The sequence below is a fragment of the Camelina sativa genome, chromosome 15 (assembly GCF_030686135.1).
Source record: "Camelina sativa cultivar CO46 ecotype springtype chromosome 15, ASM3068613v1".
NCBI classification, from domain to species: Eukaryota; Viridiplantae; Streptophyta; class Magnoliopsida; order Brassicales; family Brassicaceae; genus Camelina; species Camelina sativa.
The window spans coordinates 87,538-107,196 of record NC_141894.1 but is presented as its reverse complement, the minus strand read 5'-3'; the positions used below and the strand labels follow the sequence as shown (position 1 = coordinate 107,196).

General features: G+C 41.8%; 7 protein-coding genes across 8 annotated transcripts; 4 read left to right on the top strand and 3 right to left on the bottom strand.

Annotated features, from left to right (window-relative positions):
- Positions 1-32: 32 nt before the first annotated feature.
- LOC147926153 (protein TPLATE-like) lies at positions 33-4,612 on the top strand. The gene is made up of 7 exons (XM_087488778.1): positions 33-1,309; positions 1,434-2,030; positions 2,225-2,586; positions 2,675-2,978; positions 3,082-3,204; positions 3,354-3,803; positions 3,895-4,612. The coding sequence occupies exons 1-7, from the start codon at positions 176-178 to the stop codon at positions 4,444-4,446; spliced, it is 3,522 nt and encodes a 1,173-aa protein (XP_087344904.1). The 5' UTR covers positions 33-175; the 3' UTR covers positions 4,447-4,612.
- A 149-nt stretch (positions 4,613-4,761) lies between these two features.
- LOC104773510 (uncharacterized) lies at positions 4,762-6,644 on the bottom strand. The gene is made up of 5 exons (XM_010498138.3): positions 6,455-6,644; positions 6,104-6,175; positions 5,762-5,928; positions 5,506-5,617; positions 4,762-5,141 (listed from the first exon to the last, which is right to left on the bottom strand). The coding sequence occupies exons 1-5, from the start codon at positions 6,497-6,499 to the stop codon at positions 4,920-4,922; spliced, it is 618 nt and encodes a 205-aa protein (XP_010496440.1). The 5' UTR covers positions 6,500-6,644; the 3' UTR covers positions 4,762-4,919.
- Positions 6,645-6,759: 115 nt separating this feature from the next.
- On the top strand, positions 6,760-8,415 carry LOC104773508 (uncharacterized). The gene is made up of 8 exons (XM_010498137.3): positions 6,760-6,991; positions 7,129-7,278; positions 7,377-7,492; positions 7,602-7,693; positions 7,775-7,796; positions 7,879-7,947; positions 8,051-8,119; positions 8,216-8,415. Exons 1-8 carry the CDS (start codon positions 6,760-6,762, stop codon positions 8,294-8,296), a joined length of 831 nt encoding a protein of 276 aa, XP_010496439.1. The 3' UTR covers positions 8,297-8,415.
- Positions 8,416-8,548: 133 nt separating this feature from the next.
- Positions 8,549-13,869, top strand: LOC104767275 (uncharacterized). Its single transcript, XM_087488779.1, has 10 exons — positions 8,549-8,701; positions 9,146-9,749; positions 10,227-10,989; positions 11,081-11,859; positions 11,949-12,228; positions 12,311-12,541; positions 12,626-12,799; positions 12,879-13,058; positions 13,146-13,259; positions 13,337-13,869. The coding sequence occupies exons 3-10, from the start codon at positions 10,291-10,293 to the stop codon at positions 13,646-13,648; spliced, it is 2,769 nt and encodes a 922-aa protein (XP_087344905.1). The 5' UTR covers positions 8,549-8,701; positions 9,146-9,749; positions 10,227-10,290; the 3' UTR covers positions 13,649-13,869.
- LOC104773507 (putative adenylate kinase 7, mitochondrial) lies at positions 13,821-15,686 on the bottom strand. The gene is made up of 4 exons (XM_010498136.3): positions 15,208-15,686; positions 14,697-14,837; positions 14,308-14,493; positions 13,821-14,221 (listed from the first exon to the last, which is right to left on the bottom strand). The coding sequence occupies exons 1-4, from the start codon at positions 15,517-15,519 to the stop codon at positions 14,069-14,071; spliced, it is 792 nt and encodes a 263-aa protein (XP_010496438.1). The 5' UTR covers positions 15,520-15,686; the 3' UTR covers positions 13,821-14,068.
- Positions 15,687-16,224: 538 nt separating this feature from the next.
- LOC104773505 (protein LYK2-like) lies at positions 16,225-19,130 on the bottom strand. Of its 2 annotated transcripts, XM_087488777.1 has the most exons (3): positions 18,556-19,130; positions 16,965-18,467; positions 16,734-16,920 (listed from the first exon to the last, which is right to left on the bottom strand). In XM_087488777.1, the coding sequence occupies exons 1-3, from the start codon at positions 18,981-18,983 to the stop codon at positions 16,860-16,862; spliced, it is 1,992 nt and encodes a 663-aa protein (XP_087344903.1). In that variant the 5' UTR covers positions 18,984-19,130; the 3' UTR covers positions 16,734-16,859. The 2 variants fall into 2 exon arrangements, with proteins under 2 accessions (XP_010496436.1, XP_087344903.1); XM_010498134.3 differs by having other exon boundaries at positions 16,225-18,467.
- Positions 16,320-16,929, top strand: LOC104773504 (putative calcium-binding protein CML40). Its single transcript, XM_010498133.3, has one exon. It carries the CDS (start codon positions 16,320-16,322, stop codon positions 16,770-16,772), a length of 453 nt encoding a protein of 150 aa, XP_010496435.1. The 3' UTR covers positions 16,773-16,929.
- Positions 19,131-19,659: the final 529 nt, after the last annotated feature.

Here is a 19,659-nt window from a genome sequence, read left to right as displayed (position 1 = left end):
TTTATTCCGTTTCTGTTTCTTCTTCTTCAGTCGAGTCCGACGATGGATGGATGATTTACACATCCTTCTTCCACAGTTTCCATGTCGCATCCGTAGACAGAATAGACAGCAAAGATAGATAGCTAGCTCAGGTTGGTCGCCTTGGATCCGAATTTGAACTTGATTGAATCCGGTTATGGACATTCTTTTCGCCCAGATCCAGGCGGACCTCCGCTCTAATGACGCGCTTCGCCAGTCATCGGCGCTTCTTCAGGCGCTCCAGCAATCCGCCGCCGGACGTGATATCTCCGTGATCGCTAAGTCTGCTGTGGAGGAGATTGTTGCCTCTCCGGCCTCCGCTGTTTGTAAGAAGCTCGCTTTCGATCTCATCCGATCCACCCGCCTGACTCCGGATCTTTGGGACACCGTCTGTTCAGGTGTCAAAACGGATCTTCATTTCCCCGACCCCGACGTCACCGCCGCTGCCGTCTCCATCCTTGCTGCTCTCCCTTCCTTCTCGCTTCCTAAACTCATCTCTGATTGCAGCAGTGAGATTGCTTCCTGCTTCGATTCCCCATCTGACAACCTTCGTTTCTCCATCACCGAGACTCTTGGCTGCATCCTCGCCCGTGATGATCTCGTTACATTGTGCGAGAACAATGTGGGTCTTCTCGACAAGGTCTCCACCTGGTGGGCTCGGATCGGCCAGAACATGCTCGACAAATCCGACGCTGTCTCCAAGGTTGCCTTTGAATCCGTTGGTAGACTCTTCCAGGAGTTCGACTCCAAGCGGATGAGCCGTCTTGCTGGCGACAAGCTCGTTGACAGCGAGAATTCACTCGCCATCAGGTCCAAGTGGGTCTCTTCTATGGTTGACATTGTATGGAAAAAGAGGAGCGCTTTGATGGCTAGGTCTTTAGTCCTTCCTGTTGAAACCTTCAGAGCCACTGTTTTCCCTCTTGTCTTTGCTGTCAAGGCTGTTGCTTCCGGTAGTGTCGAAGTCATTAGACAGCTTTCCAAGGCTTCCTCTGCTGCTGCTTCTGCTAATGCCACCGTTGTGGACTCCAACGCCGAGAAGCTCGTTGGCGTTTCAGATTTGGTTACCCATTTGGCGCCATTCTTGGCTTCCTCTTTGGATCCAGCTTTGATTTTTGAAGTCGGGATTAACATGCTTTACCTGGCAGATGTTGCCGGAGGCAAGCCTGAGTGGGCTTCACAGTCCATTATTGCAATTTTAACACTCTGGGACCGCCAAGAGTTTTCTTCTGCTAGAGAGAGTATAGTCAGGGCGGTTGTCACGAACCTCCACTTGCTTGATCTGCATATGCAGGTATATGATTTTTCTACTTCTTTCAATACGTATTTAAGTTCTCGATTGGTTGTTGTTTTGTATAATTGTTTTGAAGCTGTGGCCTATGATTTCTGAATTATTCTTTTTGGAACTTGTTTCGAAGGTCTCTTTGTTTAGAAGACTACTGCTTATGGTGAGGAACCTGAGAGCAGAATCTGACAGGATGCATGCATTAGCCTGTATCTGCCGTACAGCTCTATGTGTTCACCTTTTTGCAAGAGAAAGTGCCAGAAGAGGTCAGAAGCCTCTGCCTGGGACAGATATTATTTCTCTCTTTGAAGATGCTAGGATTAAAGATGATCTCAACAGTGTGACCAGTAAAAGCCTATTTCGGGAAGAGCTGGTGGCAATGCTTGTGGAAAGTTGCTTCCAGTTATCTCTACCTTTGCCTGAACAAAAAAACTCGGGTATGGAGAGCAGAGTGATTGGTGCACTAGCATATGGCACTGGTTATGGTGCTCTGAACTGGACAGAACCTGCCCTTGAAGTTGTGGAAGTTTGCAGGCCTTGTGTCAAATGGGATTGTGATGGCAGAACGTACGCTATAGATTGCTATTTGAAGTTGCTTGTCAGGCTCTGCCATATCTATGATACCCGTGGAGGAGTAAAGAGGGTCAAAGATGGTGCATCGCAGGATCAAATATTAAATGAGACGCGATTGCAGAACTTGCAGCGTGATCTTGTTAAGGATCTCCAAGAGGTAATTAAGCCTCAGCTGAAAGTTAGATGTCACTTTTGGTAACGTTCTTCTGTTATATATTTCAATCATTGAGGAGGTTTAGCTATGACTTTCTTAATTAATACTAAACTGTAGAGAAACGATTTCCTGTGGACTGAAACTTTGTCAATTTCCTCTTTTCCCCATGTATAATAAGTTTTGATCTAACGTGGCAGGTAAATACTCCTAGAATTCTTGGGCGTCTTATATGGACCATCGCAGAACATATTGATCTAGAAGGCCTGGATCCACTTCTGGCTGATGACCCTGATGATCCATTAAATATTATCATAGCAAATATACATAAGGTTCTCTTTAACTTGGACGCCGCTGCAACTACATCGAATAGGCTACAAGATGTTCAGGCAGTCTTATTATGCGCCCAGAGGATGGGATCACGTCATGCAAGAGCTGGCCAATTAATAACCAAAGAGCTTGAGGAGTATAGGAACCATGCTGCTGCAGATACAGTTAGCAAACATCAAACCCGTTTAATATTGCAGAGGATCAAATATGTTTCAAATCTTCCTGAAAGAAAGTGAGCTTTCTCATTTGCTTGTAATCCTTTTGTTGCTTGAGTTTTACTGCATTTCTGGATTAGAACTCACACAACCTATTATTTCCAGGTGGGCTGGAGTTAGTGAGACAAGAGGAGATTACCCGTTTAGCCACCATAAGCTTACTGTTCAGTTTTACGAACCATCAGCTGCTCAAGATAGAAAATTAGAAGGTCTAATTCACAAGGCCATTCTAGAGCTTTGGAGGCCAAAGCCCACCGAATTAACTCTCTTCCTTACGAAAGGGGTCGACTCGACTTCTATTAAGGTTCCTCCCACAGCATATCCTTTGACTGGAAGTAGTGATCCTTGCTATATAGAAGCTTACCATTTAGCAGATACAAATGATGGAAGGGTCACTTTGCACTTGAAGGTTGGTATATATTCTAGTGTGTCATCCTGCGTTTACTTGATTATAGTTTAGTTAGTAGAGTTTAGCGTTTCAACATATTCTTATGTTATATGTTACCTTTCAGATAATTAATTTGACAGAACTTGAACTGAATCGTGTGGATATACGGGTTGGATTGTCTGGTGCCCTATACTTCATGGATGGTTCTCCTCAAGCAGTGCGGCAGCTGCGTAATCTTGTCTCACAGGTTGGATTTTAGTCTTCATTGCTTATATATTCCCATCTCGTTACAGTTCTCTAATATCTAAAGTTTTGCCAGTTGTAAAACAATTTCTGTTCTTACAGATCAATCGGGTTTAGCTGTCTTATCAACCACTCTGTGCTTTACCCTTGTAGGATCCTGTACAATGCAGTGTCACCGTTGGTGTGTCCCAATTTGAAAGATGTGGTTTCTGGGTTCAAGTCCTCTACTATCCATTCCGTGGTGCTAGAGGAGAATATGACGGTGACTACCTAGAGGAGGATCCACAGATCATAAAGCAGAAGAGAGGTTCAAAAGCAGAACTCGGAGAGCCTGTGATCTTAAGATGTCAGCCTTACAAGATTCCACTGACTGAGCTTCTTCTCCCGCACAAAATCTCACCGGTCGAGTTCTTTCGTTTGTGGCCTAGCTTGCCAGCTGTTGCAGAGTACACTGGCACATATATGTATGAAGGAAGCGGCTTCATGGCAACAGCCGCACAACAGTATGGTGCTTCACCATTTTTAAGCGGACTCAAATCGTTATCATCCAAGCCATTCCACAGAGTGTGTTCCCACATCATACGCACAGTTGCTGGCTTTCAGGTGATTCATTAGTTCCAGCATGGTCTTATTATCCTTCATGTTCCTTAACTGGATTGATGGTCTAATAAACCCTAACGTGATGTCACTACAGCTTTGTTACGCTGCAAAAACGTGGCATGGAGGTTTTGTGGGCATGATGATCTTTGGGGCAAGTGAAGTGAGCAGGAACATGGATCTGGGTGACGAGACAACCACCATGATGTGCAAGTTCGTGGTAAGAGCCTCAGAAGCATCAATCACAAAGCAAATAGAGTCGGATCTTCAGGGATGGTGTGATGATCTAACAGACGGGGGCGTTGAGTACATGCCGGAGGACGAAGTGAAGGCAACCGCGGCCGAGAAGCTGAAGATCTCCATGGAGAGGATAGCTTTGTTGAAGGCAGCTCAGCCGAAGAAGACTCCGAAGACAGAGGAGGAATCAGAGAACGAAGAAGAAGAAGAAGAAGACGACGATGAAGAAGAACAAGAGAAAAAGGAGAAAGAGGAGGGAAAGGACAAAGAAGAGAAGAAGAAAAAAGAGAAGGAAAAAGGAACACTGTCTAAGCTGACAGCAGAAGAAACAGAGCACATGGCACTTCAGGCTGCAGTGCTCCAAGAATGGCACATCTTGTGTAAAGATAGAAAATATACAAAGGTTAACTGAGAGAGATTATTGTTTCAAGATGAAGGTGCGACAATCTTTTGTATTCTTTTTTTGTGTGTGGTTTGGTCGTAGGGGTAGTTGTATTGTTTTGTTGTTGAAGAAAAGAGGAAACGAGGATGCTACTATTGTTGCCACTACTATGAAAATCTTCTGTCGTGTTCACAAATTTCGCATGCTTGATGCATTTACGTACTTTTCAAAGATTCAATTACCAACAATAAGAGAAAAGCAAGCGACCCTTATGTAATAATTCTGGCGTGAGATTGCTCTGTTCTGCAACGAAGATAACAGAAAGGTAACCAGAAACAGATCCCATGTTCAAGGTAGATGGTTTTGGCTTCATGTGTGATACAGTGTCTGGTACTCAATAAACAGGAAAGCCTTAAAAGGTTATTATCCACGCCTGCATTATGAACGTTGCTTACAGATAAATAAGACGAGTCACATAACTAGGTTCCTCTGAAGTAATCCTTCTACGCAGTTGCTTGAGGAGCGGGGGTCCTCTTCTTTCCTTTCTTAACCTCTGTCCCATCATTTTCTGCCTGCTCTGCCTTCTTCTGTGCACGGATCATCGCTCGCCTTGCGCGTGGTGGCATCTCTCTAACTCTACGAGGTGGCATCACAAATGGCTCAAGTGGCTTGTCCCCAAATGGATGCTCACCACCTTCAAATATCCTTAGCTTCAGATCCCTGTCCTATACCCACACAAAGAAAGAAGAAAACTAAGCACATTCTTGTGTTTTAGAAACAAATCCTAAACTATGAGAGCAATTCATCTAGGAGCTGAGAAGTGAGAATGTATCAATACAAATAAGTCAGTTTTCCCAGCAAAGATAGGCAACAAATAACAAGTGATTGCAAACCTAAATCATTTGCAAAACAAGGGTATATATATCATCAATAATAAGACCGATGGTTGAGGAGAGAAAAGGTACCAAGAATCTTATACGTCAACCAACCCATGAGGGGATTCCAACAAGTACAAGTAAAAGCAAGGTTTGGGGTAATCTATGTAGCCAAGAGTAAATCTAAAAGAGAGGGGATCAAGAGTGTACTTACATCACGCAGATTGTTACTTGGAAGCATGCGCCGGACAGCCTTGCGTATGACCTCTGTGGGATCTTTCTCCATCTGTTCTTTCAGACTTCGTTCCTTGAGGTGTCCAATGTACCTGTTGTAAAAAGAGGTGAATAGATCAATAAAGTAAGTAGAAGCAAATGGGAGATACTGGCTAGAAAAGAGATGAACAAAAAACCCCTTCTTGTAGCTGAAGATTTACACAAGCAATAAAATAGGAAAAAGGTAAGCAACTTGCCCTGTATGCCAACGGTAGAATTTGTCGGTGAGCTTTCTTCCAGTGAAGGCGATTTCCTTAGCATTGAGAACAATACAGATGTCACCATCGTCGCGGTTAGGACAGTAAGTAGGCTTATCTTTGGCTTGAAGCACGGTTGAAATCTGGGAAGCTAGTCTACCAAGAACCTAGTAGAAATGAAATGAAAATACAAAGACACAGCCGAAATGATGTGTGTTATTAAGTTCAAGGTTAAGGGCAGGCAGCTTAGTGGAAATGTTAAAATACGTTAACTAGTGTGGACGTTAAGGAACAGACCAAACGAAGATCAAGTTGAAAAAGAAGAGAGAGAGGAGAACCAACCTGGCCTCTGGCATCAAAAACTCGCCAACGAAGACCGTCGAGATTGATACGCTTGATACCTGCCATAGCTTTCTGCACAAAAGAAGCGATTTGTCGTGGGGAGTTAAGTTGTCGTTTGTAGCATCTAAGATTACCACAGCACACTCAGAATTAGGTATCACTAGAAGCGAGAAAAAGGTGAAATGGGAAGCGATCACAGTTGAGGAACTCGAAATGATGGATGATTAACATGTAGAAGAAGAAGAAGAAGAAGAAGAAGACATAAAATGTGCGAATCGATCACACTATTTTGACAGAGTAAGTGATAATCTAAGGAACAAAGCCTGGAATTTTTGAAGAAATCAGAATAACCTTTAAGTTGCCATTGAAAGAGGCAGCAGCAGCCTGAGTCGCCATCGTGAGTGCCGGAAGGGACGGCGGTGGTGAGAATGGAAAGATCTAAGAAGAGCGGAGCAGTGAGCTCGAAAATCAAAAGGGTTTTAGGTAGGGGAGGAGGAGGCGCATCTCTCAAGGCTACTTTTGGTATTTCCCCTTTTTTTTTTTTTTTCTAAACAAAAGTTTTTATTAGAGTCTGTCGAGGGTTTTAGACTTTTTAGGAGCCAAATCAAAAACCCTCTCAGTCGAAGAAGAAGAAGAATTTTAAGGGAGGGAGGGGGATGTCTATGTTCGTAGTGAGACGAGCTCTGTCGTCGAGTCGAAATGCGATCGGGTTTCTCAGAAGAAGAAGCTCCTCCGTTGTTCAATCTCGCGATTTCTTCTCCATCTCTTCTTCTTCACCAAATCTGATGACGAGGATGATAGGCAGCCGAGATTCTCAATTCGATTTGTCCATTATGCCCGATTTCCTCAGAGATTCTCGTCGAGGCTTCGCTAAAGGCAAAAAATCAAGTAAAAAAGCTAATTTACTTTACTTTATAACCCCTAAGAATGAGTTTTTTTTTTCTTTTTTTGTGTGTTCAAGCTTCTTCTTCTTCTTGTTTGTTGTACTAACTCTATTAGTACTTCTTGTTGTTCTTCTGCTTCAGAGGACGATTCATCAGGAGCAACGGGGATGGTCGACGCTTCTCCAGATATCGGGCCTAGCGTGAAAGCAGCTGCCTCTTCTCAAATGGAGGCCGCCATCGATGCCTTGTCTCGTGATTTAACTAAACTCCGTACCGGCAGAGCTGCTCCTGGTTCCCTTTCTTTCCTCTTTCCTCTTTTATCTTAATCATATACTAGTATAGCTCTCCTTCTGCTTCTTATCATTGTTACATATGGGTGGGGTGGGCAGGAATGCTTGATCATATTGTTGTTGAAACGGGAGGTGTCAAGATGCCTCTCAATCACTTGGCTTTGGTCTCTGTCCTCGATCCTAAGACTTTGTCTATCAATCCTTATGATCCCGATGTATTTCCCCCCCACTTTGTCCTTTTTAATACTTCCTTTGGACTAAGTAAGTTAGTAGTCTTTTCGGATTACATCTTTTCCCCCTCACTTTTTTTTTGTTTTTCTGCAGACTGTGAAAGAACTCGAGAAAGCTATTGTCTCATCTCCATTAGGATTAAACCCCAAACTCGATGGCCAACGTCTCGTCGCATCTATCCCTGCGTAAGTTAACTACTACTCCTCCTCCTCTGTCATTCTTTTCACTCTTTTGTCTGATCTCCCCTTCTTCATATCTTTGACCAGATTGACCAAGGAGCATATTCAGGTAAACCATCCCAATGCCATGATTGTTTAGCCTCTGAGGTTTCAGCCTCTTGACCTTATTATTATTATTAATGAACTTCCAGGCAATGTGCAAAATTGTCACAAAGTCCAGTGAAGTTGTCAAACAAAGCATTAGAAGAGCCAGGCAAAAGGTAGTTTTTTGAAAGACTGTTAGTTGTCTACTGACTACTGCCTCCGATGCGTCAGAATATCTAATGATCAGAGAGATAATTTCTTTTTAAAATTTTGGGTCAGGCACTAGAGACGATAAAGAAAGCAGGGTCGAGTCTACCAAAGGATGAAGTGAAAAGACTGGAGAAGGAAGTGAGTATCCTTCTTGTCTGAGATGTTTCTTCAAATGGGAGATCCCTCCCAATTATTATTGATACAATCTTTCTCTTTGTGTTGTTGACATGACAGGTGGAGGAGCTGACGAAGAAGTTTGTAAAGTCAGCAGAGGACATGTGCAAGTCCAAAGAGAAAGAGATCACCCAAGCCTGAATCATCATTTCATTTCTATCCATCACTAGCTGAACAAGTTTAAGCCTTGAACAAATGCTTGTTTTACGATGATTTTGTTTTGAATGTTGTTGTTGTTATTTCATTTTGAATTGCAAATTGATGGTTGGTGCCTGGGAGACAAAAAAAAAAAAAAAAAAGAGTGCCGGAAGGCCCTTCAAAGGGCACATGAAAGGCCTTTTAGAAAATGTCCATTTAAAGTAGGCTTTTGTTAATTGATGTTTGTTATATCAGAGTGAAAATGGGGAATTGACAAAAAGAAAGACTTGATCATACAGTTGGGTTTGAAGAGAAGTTTCCAAAACTTGAAAACCAAGGCAAGGGAGGTAGGAGACAAGTCAATTTTGTTACCAATAAAATTACATCATAAGGAAAGATGATGTTTAGGTAAATTTGTTGCAACCCATTTCTTTATCTTTTTTTTTTTGGTAGTTGCATAAGTTATTATAATAAATAAAGAAGAGAAATAGTTTCCATATATAATAAGAATATAATGTAATAAGCTTATAATAATAACATGCCAAATACATACATAGTGCTTTCAAAGTTATTTTAAAATTCATACAAAGTGAACTCTAAACTCGGTCCATCACCACCAACCACAAAAATCTTATAATTAAAGAATGCATTAGATCAGTATAAATAAAATGTAGGTAAATAGTATAAGCTGTATGTTTTGTCGGCAAAAAGATAATACTACTAAAAAAAACATGTACATATATATACAACAGATATCAACAACTAACAAAAAAAAAACATAAAAATATCCTAATAAGAAAACAATTAAAGACGTAATGTAATGTTTATCTAATTTTTGTTGCCCACTCGCAGTCGTGTCGGAGTTGAAGGCAAAATCAAGTGGAAGGGATGCTATTGATTTGATCATGCGCGAGTAAAGCGCGTCGGTGCTCTCGCTCTCTTAATTAATTTTATTAAATGGTTTTTAAGTCACTGCAGGACCGAGAGAGAGAGAAGCTGAAGAAGAGATCTTTCGTAACGTCGCCGTTTAGCTGCTTGCACGATCAATCAAATCTAAGCTCCTTTTTTCATTAATTCTGCTTTTTTTTCTTTCTTTTTTTCATTTTCAGATTTTTTCCATAATAAAATTTGTTCTCTCTCTTTTATTTTTTGTTTTTTTCCTTTTTGACGTCATCATAATTTTAATTATTTTATTTCTAAACTCTCACTTTTCTATTAGATTCTTCATTCTGTGTCCAGTGGCTCACATCCTCTCTGATTAAAACAAAAACGCACACACAAAGCAGAAAGAAGAAGAAGAAGAAGAAGAATAAGAAAAAAAGCTATGAAATCAGGAAAAGATAGGAGAAATTTCAGTATCGTGTAAATAAAAAAAGGAAGAAGAAGAAGAAGAAGAATCGAAAGGACCATCTCTCACATTTTCATCAGAGATTCTTCAGCAGCAGCTCTTTGTTGGGTATTATTCTTTCTCTCTCACATGACTTTGACGACTACTCTGTGTTCTCCTCCATTGCTGTGTCGGCATTACTTTTTAACTATCTCTTAATATTTATTGGGTTTCCTTTAAACCTGCTTGGATCTGATTTTAGAGAGAGAGAGAGAGAGCATGCTTTTTATTAGCTTCAAAATCTCTCTATATATGAATGAGCTTTTCAAAGTTTGCTTTTTTCCTTCCTACTTGTTGATTTTTTTTGTTTGGATCAATCCAATCTATTAATGTTTACGGGAAGGCCGCCAGATTAGCACAAATTGTTACTCACTTGTACCTTTCTTATTCATGAGTCTGATAAATGTTCGTGCATGTCTTAACATTTGAAGGAGGGTTTCGCTCGTTCCAATTAAAAAGTTGAATAGTTTGCTTTCAACAACCAAACGAAAAATGATTACTTTGGTTGTTCAATGTTTGATTTGCGTTGGGATGATGTTTATGCAGGTACTCTGATTCAGGACTTCCTATTTTTAGTTTAGTTTTTTTCTTATATATATATAAGGCAAAAATGGTTTTGGGTTTAAGCTCCAAGAGCAGAAGAGGCTCAACCGTACAAGTTGATTACCTGATCCACATTCATGACATCAAGCCTTGGCCTCCTTCTCAGTCCCTTAGATCACTGCGCTCTGTTGTTATCCAATGGGAGAATGGTGACCGCAACTCTGGCACCACTACTGCTGTTGCTCCTTCTCTTGGATCTGTCATTGGCGAAGGCAAAATCGAATTCAACGAATCCTTTAAGCTTCCCCTCACCTTGTTGAAAGATGCTTCCTCTCGTAACAAGGGTGCTGATCTCTTCTTCAAGAACGTCTTAGAGCTCAACTTATACGAGCCTCGCAGAGAGAAAACTCATCAGCTTTTGGCTACTGCCACCATTGATTTGGCTGATTACGGTATTGTCAAAGAAAGCTTGACCGTCTCTGCTCCCATGAACAGTAAGAGAAGCTACCGTAATACCACTCAGCCCGTTCTCTACCTCACTATCCAACCGGTTGATAGACGCCGGGCCAGTTCTTCATCTATCAACTCCTTGAAAGATGAATCCAAGACTGGTGGTGGATCTGTTTCTGCCTTGATGAATGAGGAGTACTATAAGGAAGCTGAGATTGCATCCATCACAGATGATGACGTTTCCTCCCACTCCTCCTTGACTGTTTCCTCTTCTACTTTAGGGTCTAATGGTGGTTTCTCTGTGCGAACCGAAGAGGTAACAACATGTCAGATATATTCTTTTGACAAGTTATGATGAGAATCTGAAATGTTTCTAAAATGATTTGATGTCTTCTTCTTATTCGCAGGAAGAACATGAGAGAGTAAACAAGAGTTCCAAAGGAAATGGCCACGAGAGATCACAATCAGCATCAGAGAGCAGACGAGTAGCCGACCAGATTCCGTCACGTTCCTCTTCAGTAGATCTATCTTCTGTGTTTCTTCATCTCCCAGAGGACATTCCTGATTCTGCTGCACCCAATACTTCTGTGTCTGGGCTGGAGGACTGTGCCAATGTGTTTGTAACCGATACTAACGAGAGCTCTAAGCTGGTAAACAGCATTCCACTTAATAACGGAGAGACCAAGTCTATGCCTTTCCAAGCCGATGATCAAGCAGAAACTGCTTCGCCCAGAGCTTCTGAGAATAGTCAAGATATGATCAGTAGTGATCAGGAATCGCAGACTATAGTTGAGAAATCAAGAAAGGTGAAGTCTGTTCGATCATCCCTTGATATTTCCCGGAGCAATAGCCGGTTGAGTCTATCCAGTGAACGGAAAGAAGCTAAGGTGTATCCAAAGTCCACCCGCGACACAACTTTGGAGAGCAAAGTCAGGAACTTGGAAAGTAAAGTAAATAAACTTGAGGGTGAGTTACGTGAGGCTGCAGCAATCGAAGCAGCTCTCTACTCCGTGGTTGCAGAGCATGGAAGTTCATCAAGTAAAGTCCATGCGCCTGCCAGACGTCTTTTGAGGTTGTATCTTCATGCTTGTAGAGAAAACCATCTCTCAAGAAGAGCCAATGCAGCTAAAAGTGCTGTCTCCGGGTTAGTTCTTGTTGCCAAAGCGTGTGGAAACGATGTCCCCAGGTATGGTGATATTCTACTTTGCATAATTACTATTCTGAGTAGTCTTTTTCAGAGTTTCAAAAAAAATTTATGTTGTCCGTGGGTTGCAGGTTGACATTTTGGCTGTCAAACACTATCGTTCTGAGGACGATCATAAGTGATACTACAGCAGAAGAGGAGCTGCCAGTTTCTGCTGGCCCTGGACCAAGGAAACAGAAGGTGGAAAGAGAAACTGATAAACAATCGTCCTTGAAGTGGAAAGATTCCTCTTTGAGCAAAAAGGACATTGAGAGTTTTGGTACCTGGGATGACCCTGTAACTTTCATAGCAGCGCTTGAGAAGGTTGAAGCTTGGATCTTCTCACGCGTTGTAGAATCAATTTGGTGGCAGGTAATGTTGCTCTGTTCTCTCTGCTTCAATTTCATTCTCTTAACCAACTATTGATACACATGTTCTTTTCCTTTGGTTGCAGACTTTGACACCACGTATGCAGTCTTCGGCAGCATCGACTAGAGAGTTTGATAAAGCAAATGGCTCTGCATCAAAGAAAAATTTTGGTAGGACGCCGAGTTCTATGAACCAAGAACAAGGTGACTTCTCATTAGAGCTTTGGAAAAAGGCTTTCAGGGATGCGCACGAACGTTTGTGCCCTCTGCGAGCTAGTGGGCATGAATGTGGTTGTTTGCCCGTGCCTGCTCGTCTGGTAATCATTTCTCCTTTTGAATTTTTCACTTTAATACCTTACTCTTCTTGACTCGCAAACGAATGTCCACGTTTTGTAACGCAGATAATGGAACAATGTGTGGCTCGGTTAGATGTTGCCATGTTCAATGCTATCCTTCGTGATTCTGATGAAAATTTTCCAACAGACCCTGTATCTGATCCCATTGCAGACTCGAGGGTCTTGCCGATTCCTTCTACAACATCAAGTTTTGGTTCTGGTGCCCAGCTGAAAAACTCGGTCAGTTTACTAAAACTCAAATTCTTGGTAAAAGATACTTTAGTCTCCGTAAACCTCATGCATTTCTAATTTTAAGCAGATAGGAAACTGGTCTAGGTGGCTCACTGATCTGTTCGGCATCGATGACGAAGATGAAGACAGTAGTGATGAGAATAGCTACGTTGATAGATCGTTCAAGACATTCCATCTTCTTAAGGCGTTAAGTGATCTAATGATGCTTCCAAAAGATATGCTCCTCAACAGTTCTGTGAGAAAAGAGGTGCAAATACAACATAGAACTCACCACTTTGTATCCAGTAAACTTTATTCCTTTACTTGATCAAATATATCTCTTGTTATTGTGAAGGTTTGCCCGATGTTAGGTGCACCGTTGATCAAGAGAGTGTTGAACAATTTTGTCCCAGATGAGTTTTGTCCTGACCCAGTTCCTGATGCTGTGCTTGAAGCTCTTGAATCCGAGGTGAGACCATTTTCTAAATGATGGATCTTAGGAGAAGAAACTAATTTTGCTAACAGAAACGTGATGACCCTTTGTAGGAAAAAGCTGAGAAGGGTATGATCACAAGCTATCCATGCACTGCACCTCCTCCAGTGTACTCTCCACCTTCAGGGGCTTCAATCTCCACCATCATTGGGGACTTTGGACAGCCTCAAGCGCCGCAGTTATGCAGAATCAGGTCTTCGGTTACAAGAAAAGCGTACACAAGCGATGATGAGCTCGATGAGCTGAGTTCACCGTTGGCTGTTGTTGTTCTTCAACAAGCGGGTTGTAAGAAGGTCAATAATGGTGGTGCAGATGAGACAGTTAGGTATCAACTACTGAAGGAGTGTTGGATGAACGGCGAATAATCAGATATTGTTGTGTTTTGTCTGTGTTTCCACTTGTGACTTGGTTGTAAATGTCTGATGTGTCAAAAATCTTGTTGGTAATGCGATGATATAAGTAGTGTTGGTGAGTTGATGTATAGAATGTAGCACAAACTTTATTCAACAGTAGTACCAGTACGAGACGCACACGAGATTGTTGCAAATATAGACTTACTTATCATAAGGAAAATTTTGGCTCTGTATAGACTCATTACAAGCTTTAGTGTATTATCCTCCTCACATTGGATCTCTCGCAAAACTTTGAATTACAGATTTTTTAGACAAAGAAAAAAGGGTGCTTTGTGTTAAGACCCATAAAATGAAAGAGAAAGATCAAAATTTTGTAAAGCAAGGCTCAGAGGATTTAATCCTAGCCTTAGCGATATGACTGCTGTTCAATCATCACAGAGTCAGTTTATGTGAAGACGCCAAATTCAACTGCTTCAGATGCAAAGCTGCCAACAAGCCCTGCCAGGTTTCTGCTGATGTGGCACCGTCAACATGAAAGTCTAAAAGTTTTCTCTGCTTCCTATAGTAGTCTTCGAGGGGCTTCACCTGATACAATCACCGCAAGATATTCAGTTGAAAACACCTTGTAAACTAGATATAACAACGAGATTGATCATAAACCAGTAAAGTACCTCATGTGCATAGACACGGAGACTATCCCTCCGAGCTTTGTTTGCAACAGGTGAGTGTAACATAGAGGCGAGGAACTCTTGTCGAGGCAGAGCTGTTTCATTTAGAACATTTCGGTTTACCAGAGGCTCCTCAGAGGATTTCAGATTTACAACGAGGTCAATCTGAGCGATTTGATCAAGAGTTTCCTGCAAACATTCAGAACAGCTTGAGGAATCACAAAAACAAAATGTTGTTATTCAGAACAGCAAGAAGAATCACTAAACAAACAATGCTGTTTTGGACATTTTTCAGGCCAAAGTAGAATAATATAATCGAGGATCTCTGCAAAACAGTAGGCAAGAGCTTTGTGGGATTAAAAAACAGTGTCAAAAGTGTAAAAGAAACTCACGGCCTGAATATGAGTGCGGGGAAAGCCATCAAGAATGAAACCTGTTTCCCCATTGAGGTATCCTTCTTCGAGCCTCTTTGATAGCAACGCAAAGACAACATTCTTTGGAACAAGCCTTCGTTCATTAACAGCACTTGCAATCTATATATAGTCAAGACTCAAGAGTTTGATTAGTTTAACTAGAACAAGGGAGGGAGGGAGAATAAGAAAATTGCAATTGCAAACCAAACCCTAAACCGCTATTTAATACAGTAGTTTCTATAACTTCATTGTGGATATTGTTAACAACATAAATGATGTGTTTAAAGGAACAAGACATTGCCATAAGAGAAAAAGTTGTAAATCCAGTATGAATCAAAGTAACTGTGGGATCATTTAAAGCTCCAACGGTTACAGTTACAGAGTAGACAATTAAACATCTTACGAAGAAAAAGGTTATGACTTTAAAGAGAGAAAAGTAAAAAAGATTGGAATTTTTTCTTTTTAAAGGTAAAAAAGAGAGAGGCAATACCTCCAGGTAGAGAGAAGATCTAGGGTTAAGTTCTTGACGAAGAAGCGATCCCATGGAAATGTGAGGAACGTCGAGAAGCTTGGAGAGCCTCTGGGCGAAGACGTGCCTCAAAGCTCCGGGGGCACCCATGAGAACCCACTGCACTCCTCTATCCGGACCCGATCCATCCAAACCAAGCCTCGGCTCCGGGAAGTACTCGTCATCGGAGTCGTAGTCAAACGCCAAGGCGGCGACTGATCCGAAAGATCGGGGAGTTGCCGCGAGGAGCTTTGATACCGGACAAAATCCTCTCACGCGGCTCAGCCATGCCATGGTGGTGAAGAAGGCGTGGCGGCGGATTCGGAGAGAGAGAAGAATGGCCGGCCACAGAGTAAAGAAGGAAGAAGGGGTTTCTTCTCTTTGAATGGCCGAGGTTTAAGGGGGGGACAGCTGTCACTTTATTGTATGGGAATTGCCCACCTACTCCCTTTTCTACTCTCGAAACCACGCAACTGCCACTAGAGATCTAGTATTCCCCCCACGCGTCGCAATTGAATGGATCACAATTAGCCCATACCAGGCCCAACTTAAATCAACGCCCGATATTGTCAACCAATGCTTTCTTTTTTTTGGTCAACCGATGTTAACCACACAAACAAAAAAACACATGAAAAAATATATATAAAGTGAGATTTAATAGTATTCACATGAAATTTCTTTTGAGTAGAAGAAGAAGACTAGTCAAAGTAAACGGAATCTTCCTCATCATCACCAAGAAACAAGAAGAACTTGTTATTATATATGTGTATAAAGAAAACAAAAACAGAAGATGTAAGAAGAAACTTGTCAACGTTATATACAGAGAGAATTGAAAGCCGCGGAAACTTTGTGTATTCTTCTTTGAATTAAGCGCGCCGTAAAGATATTAACAAGTCCGTTCGCATGTGTAAAAAAATACTACTATGGTCAACGTCTCTAGTCCAGCTCCTCTCATGAATCTTCTTCTATATATATATATATTTATCTATCTCTCTATCTATCTATCTATCTACTGCCATAAAAAAGTTCCAAAGAGAAGATTCTCTAAACCATAATCTTTTTCTCCTCTCTCAAAAAGTCCTTCTTCATCCTCTATGAAGAGTGACAACGTTACCAAACATCAAGAGTATCAACGTGTCTTTAGTCGCTTTGACAATAGCCAACAAGGCAAGGTTTCCGTTTCTACCATCCAAAGATGCGTCGAAGCTATCAAGTCTGGCAAACGTCCACTTCTGCCTGAAGACGACACCGCCGTTCCAAATCCTGCGGAAGCGACGACGACCGATGACAAATCCTTGCACCTCGAGGAATTCGTCAGCTTGGTCGAGGAAGGAGACGACGAAGACAAGGAGAAGGACCTCAAGGAAGCTTTCAAGCTGTATGAAGAGACGACTGATGGCATCACACCAAAAAGCTTGAAGAGGATGCTTAGTTTGTTGGGTGACTCCAAAACTCTCAAGGATTGCGAGCTTATGATTTCTCAATTCGATATTAATAAGGATGGGATTATTAACTTTGACGAGTTTAGGGTCATGATGATGCAATGACATATACTACTATTACACATACATATATATATATATATATATATATATATATATCTCATCTTAATTATATTAGTCTACTATACTATACTAGTCTTCTTTACCAAAGGCTTGTATGAACTCTCTGAAATTAATGTACTCTCCCTCTCTATTACTGCTTCATCTTCTTCTTCTTCTTCATCATCGTCATCCACCAGTCTTGAAACCCTCTCTGCAATCTCAGCCGCAATCGGCCTTGACTCCGGTTCTACTGCAGTACAATCTCTTGCAATACTTGCCATTTCAAATGCGCTATCAACCGAATAACTATCTCCCAATGTGCTGTCCATCACTTCCCTCAGCTTTTCCTTGTCCCCGAGAGCCCTTCTCAATCTCTCCCATTCGGATACACACGTTTCTTGTGTCCCAAGGGATGTTGTCTCTTCCTCTTGCAATCCAAGCAACATCTCTTGTGTTTGTCCGGACAAAACCTCCATTACCATAATCCCGTAAGCGAATACGTCAGTAGCTGAGGACATCGAACCTTCTAGAAGGTTCTCCTCAGTCGCTAGTTCGTCGTTTACGCACTTTGACATCCCGAATTTTCCGACTTTACCTCTGAGATCTTCGTTCAAGAATATGTTTGTGCTCTTGATGTTGCCGTGGACGTAGTTGATCCGATGCATATACTTTAACGCGATGGCGACATCATGACAGATCTTGATCCTCTGTTTCCACGCCAAGAAACAGTAACAAGACTCGATGAACTGATTCTTGATCGCCAGTTTGTTCTGAATCCAATCCCACAGGGACCCATTCTTTGCATACTCGAAAACCAGATAAGAAGCCTGATCGATTTCTCTGAAACATGTCCCAAGAACCCTAACCAGATTGTGGTTATAGTAGTGTGACTGATCGTTGAGAAGCCCGAAATCGAATCTTTTCATTGCATCTGCACTCACTTGCTTTATGGCCAAGTCTTTGCCTTTGAGCGAAGCGAAATAAACCGAACCTTTGATGTGATTGCTTGAGCTGAAATTCTCAGTGGCTTTCTCTAGCTCTTCAAACGCGTAAATCTCCAGAACGGGTTTCCGCGGCGTAGTGGTGCCAACAGTGTTGTGAGAGTCCAGTATGGAACCGTCCTGCGACCCTTCAAACGAGATTTTCTTGTCACTGGTGGTTCGGATGCTCAGACTCAGCTGCCGCGTCTCAGGGTCTTTGTTGCTGATCCAGTTCTGCGTTTGCGTTTGCATCCGCGTCTCTTTCTTCCAGTGTAAGTAACCAAACACTAGGATAGTGATAAGACCGCAAACTCCAGCAATCGCACTGCTCACAGCGATCATGAGCTTCATCTTTGACCGTTTCTTCTTGGTTGGTTTTTTTTTACGGAGAATCTCGGCGGTTACGTTCCGTGATCCTGGCTTTTCCGGTTTGGCCAGCTGATCGAGAACCGGTCTGTGATCAAGAGGGATCAGAGCAGGCTTGAGTGGAACCACACCAGATTTGTTGTTTGCAGAGACAATAGCATCCTCTGTTGTGTTGAACTTAACCGCCAGGCTGGAAACGCTGTCGCGGACGCTCACGGGATACGTGATGAGAAAGCTAGCGTTTGAAACGCCTTCTTCTGGTTCTGGACAAGAGCACCTGATCGCCAAACTCAGCTTAACGTTGTCGCCGAGCTTGTCCTCGGAAATATCTGGATTCTTCTCTCTGATAGATCTGCAAAAAATAGCACTCATCATCAGCTGGTCGATAAACAAAATGATTCAGAAATCAGACAAGTTGGAAAAAAAGTGTGTTGGCTCACAGGCACGTGGTCAAGCCTTGCAGAGACTGAGAGACAGAGCGAAAGGTGTCTCCTTTAACGCAAGTTTTGGTGAGACGGGCTTCGTAGATACTTCCATTACATCTGCAGTCGATTGAGATCAACAGTAACTGACCTTGTGGAACAAACTCGTCAGCGTCTACAGAGGAGTCGAGTCCCAGATGGTAACTTAGATTGGATGGGGAATTGAAGGGAGAATGGGCTCGGAGGATGGCGAAAGTGTGGCACTTTTGGAGGTTTGAGTGGCAAACGTAGCTGGAGGAGGCTGCTTCTTCTTCTTCAGGGTCGCAGCTGTGTGAAGTTGCAAAGAGAGATGATGAGGAGATCAAGAGTAAGATTACTACAAGACTAGCCATGTACTGTTTACTAACTAGACCAGCCATATCGACTGACATTACAAATCTACGCATGTATATATTAGCCAAGAGGAATCAAAGTTTGATGGACTTTGACATCTAAAGAGAAACCAGTACTTATGTTTGTCTAAACTTATAATATCATCCTTCCGACTTTTAGGAAGAAAGACTCAACATTCCAACCACTCAATAATAATTATATTTTAAACTATAGTATATTGGATGGTTAAATTACCATAAACCATACTATTGGTTTATGATATTTATAAAGAAAATAAAATATTATTGGAGGCTTGGTGCCGTGGAGGGTTGTTGACAAGAGGGGTGGCTATGAATCCCGAGTAAAAAAAAACAAAAAAAAAAAACTAAAGATATTAGAAACTAGAAAGGACTATTTCTTGTGCTTGGAACCTGTTCTTCGTAAACACAACAACATTCACAAAAGTGCAATGTCCAAGCTAAGTGAATCTAAATGGTACAGACTCACTTTGTCCTAAGAAGATTATATCATCTAGATATGCGATATGATTTGTTGTTTCGGAACAAGTTTTAGGCCGATTGAGGACCCACTTTTTATTTATTTTGGGGTATCACCTTGGAGTCATGGCATATGTTTCTTTATCCTTGTATCGGGTCAAAAGCATGTGCAATAGTTTATAGAGTACGGAGATCCACACTTTCAGAATTTTGATTCATACCTAATTTGTATGTAGCTTGCAAAATAATAACC

Excerpts from the sequence above, each read along its gene's own strand:
- LOC147926153 (XM_087488778.1), top strand. The coding sequence starts at position 176 with ATGGACATTCTTTTCGCCCAGATCCAGGCGGACCTCCGCTCTAATGAC. Across the intron at positions 1,310-1,433 it reads TGCTTGATCTGCATATGCAG|GTCTCTTTGTTTAGAAGACT; the intron begins GTATATGATTTT and ends CTTGTTTCGAAG. Across the intron at positions 3,205-3,353 it reads TGCGTAATCTTGTCTCACAG|GATCCTGTACAATGCAGTGT; the intron begins GTTGGATTTTAG and ends TTACCCTTGTAG.
- LOC104773510 (XM_010498138.3), bottom strand. The coding sequence starts at position 6,499 with ATGGCGACTCAGGCTGCTGCTGCCTCTTTCAATGGCAACTTAAAG. Across the intron at positions 5,929-6,103 it reads TTTTTGATGCCAGAGGCCAG|GTTCTTGGTAGACTAGCTTC; the intron begins GTTGGTTCTCCT and ends CATTTCTACTAG. Across the intron at positions 5,618-5,761 it reads TTCTACCGTTGGCATACAGG|GTACATTGGACACCTCAAGG; the intron begins GCAAGTTGCTTA and ends TTTTTACAACAG.
- LOC104773508 (XM_010498137.3), top strand. The coding sequence starts at position 6,760 with ATGTCTATGTTCGTAGTGAGACGAGCTCTGTCGTCGAGTCGAAATGCG. Across the intron at positions 6,992-7,128 it reads CGCTAAAGGCAAAAAATCAA|AGGACGATTCATCAGGAGCA; the intron begins GTAAAAAAGCTA and ends CTTCTGCTTCAG. Across the intron at positions 7,948-8,050 it reads TTAGAAGAGCCAGGCAAAAG|GCACTAGAGACGATAAAGAA; the intron begins GTAGTTTTTTGA and ends ATTTTGGGTCAG.
- LOC104767275 (XM_087488779.1), top strand. The coding sequence starts at position 10,291 with ATGGTTTTGGGTTTAAGCTCCAAGAGCAGAAGAGGCTCAACCGTACAA. Across the intron at positions 10,990-11,080 it reads TCTCTGTGCGAACCGAAGAG|GAAGAACATGAGAGAGTAAA; the intron begins GTAACAACATGT and ends TCTTATTCGCAG. Across the intron at positions 12,542-12,625 it reads TGCCCGTGCCTGCTCGTCTG|ATAATGGAACAATGTGTGGC; the intron begins GTAATCATTTCT and ends TTTGTAACGCAG.
- LOC104773507 (XM_010498136.3), bottom strand. The coding sequence starts at position 15,519 with ATGGCATGGCTGAGCCGCGTGAGAGGATTTTGTCCGGTATCAAAGCTC. Across the intron at positions 14,838-15,207 it reads GATCTTCTCTCTACCTGGAG|ATTGCAAGTGCTGTTAATGA; the intron begins GTATTGCCTCTC and ends GACTATATATAG. Across the intron at positions 14,222-14,307 it reads TCCGTGTCTATGCACATGAG|GTGAAGCCCCTCGAAGACTA; the intron begins GTACTTTACTGG and ends TGATTGTATCAG.
- LOC104773504 (XM_010498133.3), top strand. The coding sequence starts at position 16,320 with ATGAAGAGTGACAACGTTACCAAACATCAAGAGTATCAACGTGTCTTT.
- LOC104773505 (XM_010498134.3), bottom strand. The coding sequence starts at position 18,983 with ATGCGTAGATTTGTAATGTCAGTCGATATGGCTGGTCTAGTTAGTAAA. Across the intron at positions 18,468-18,555 it reads CAAGGCTTGACCACGTGCCT|ATCTATCAGAGAGAAGAATC; the intron begins GTGAGCCAACAC and ends TATTTTTTGCAG.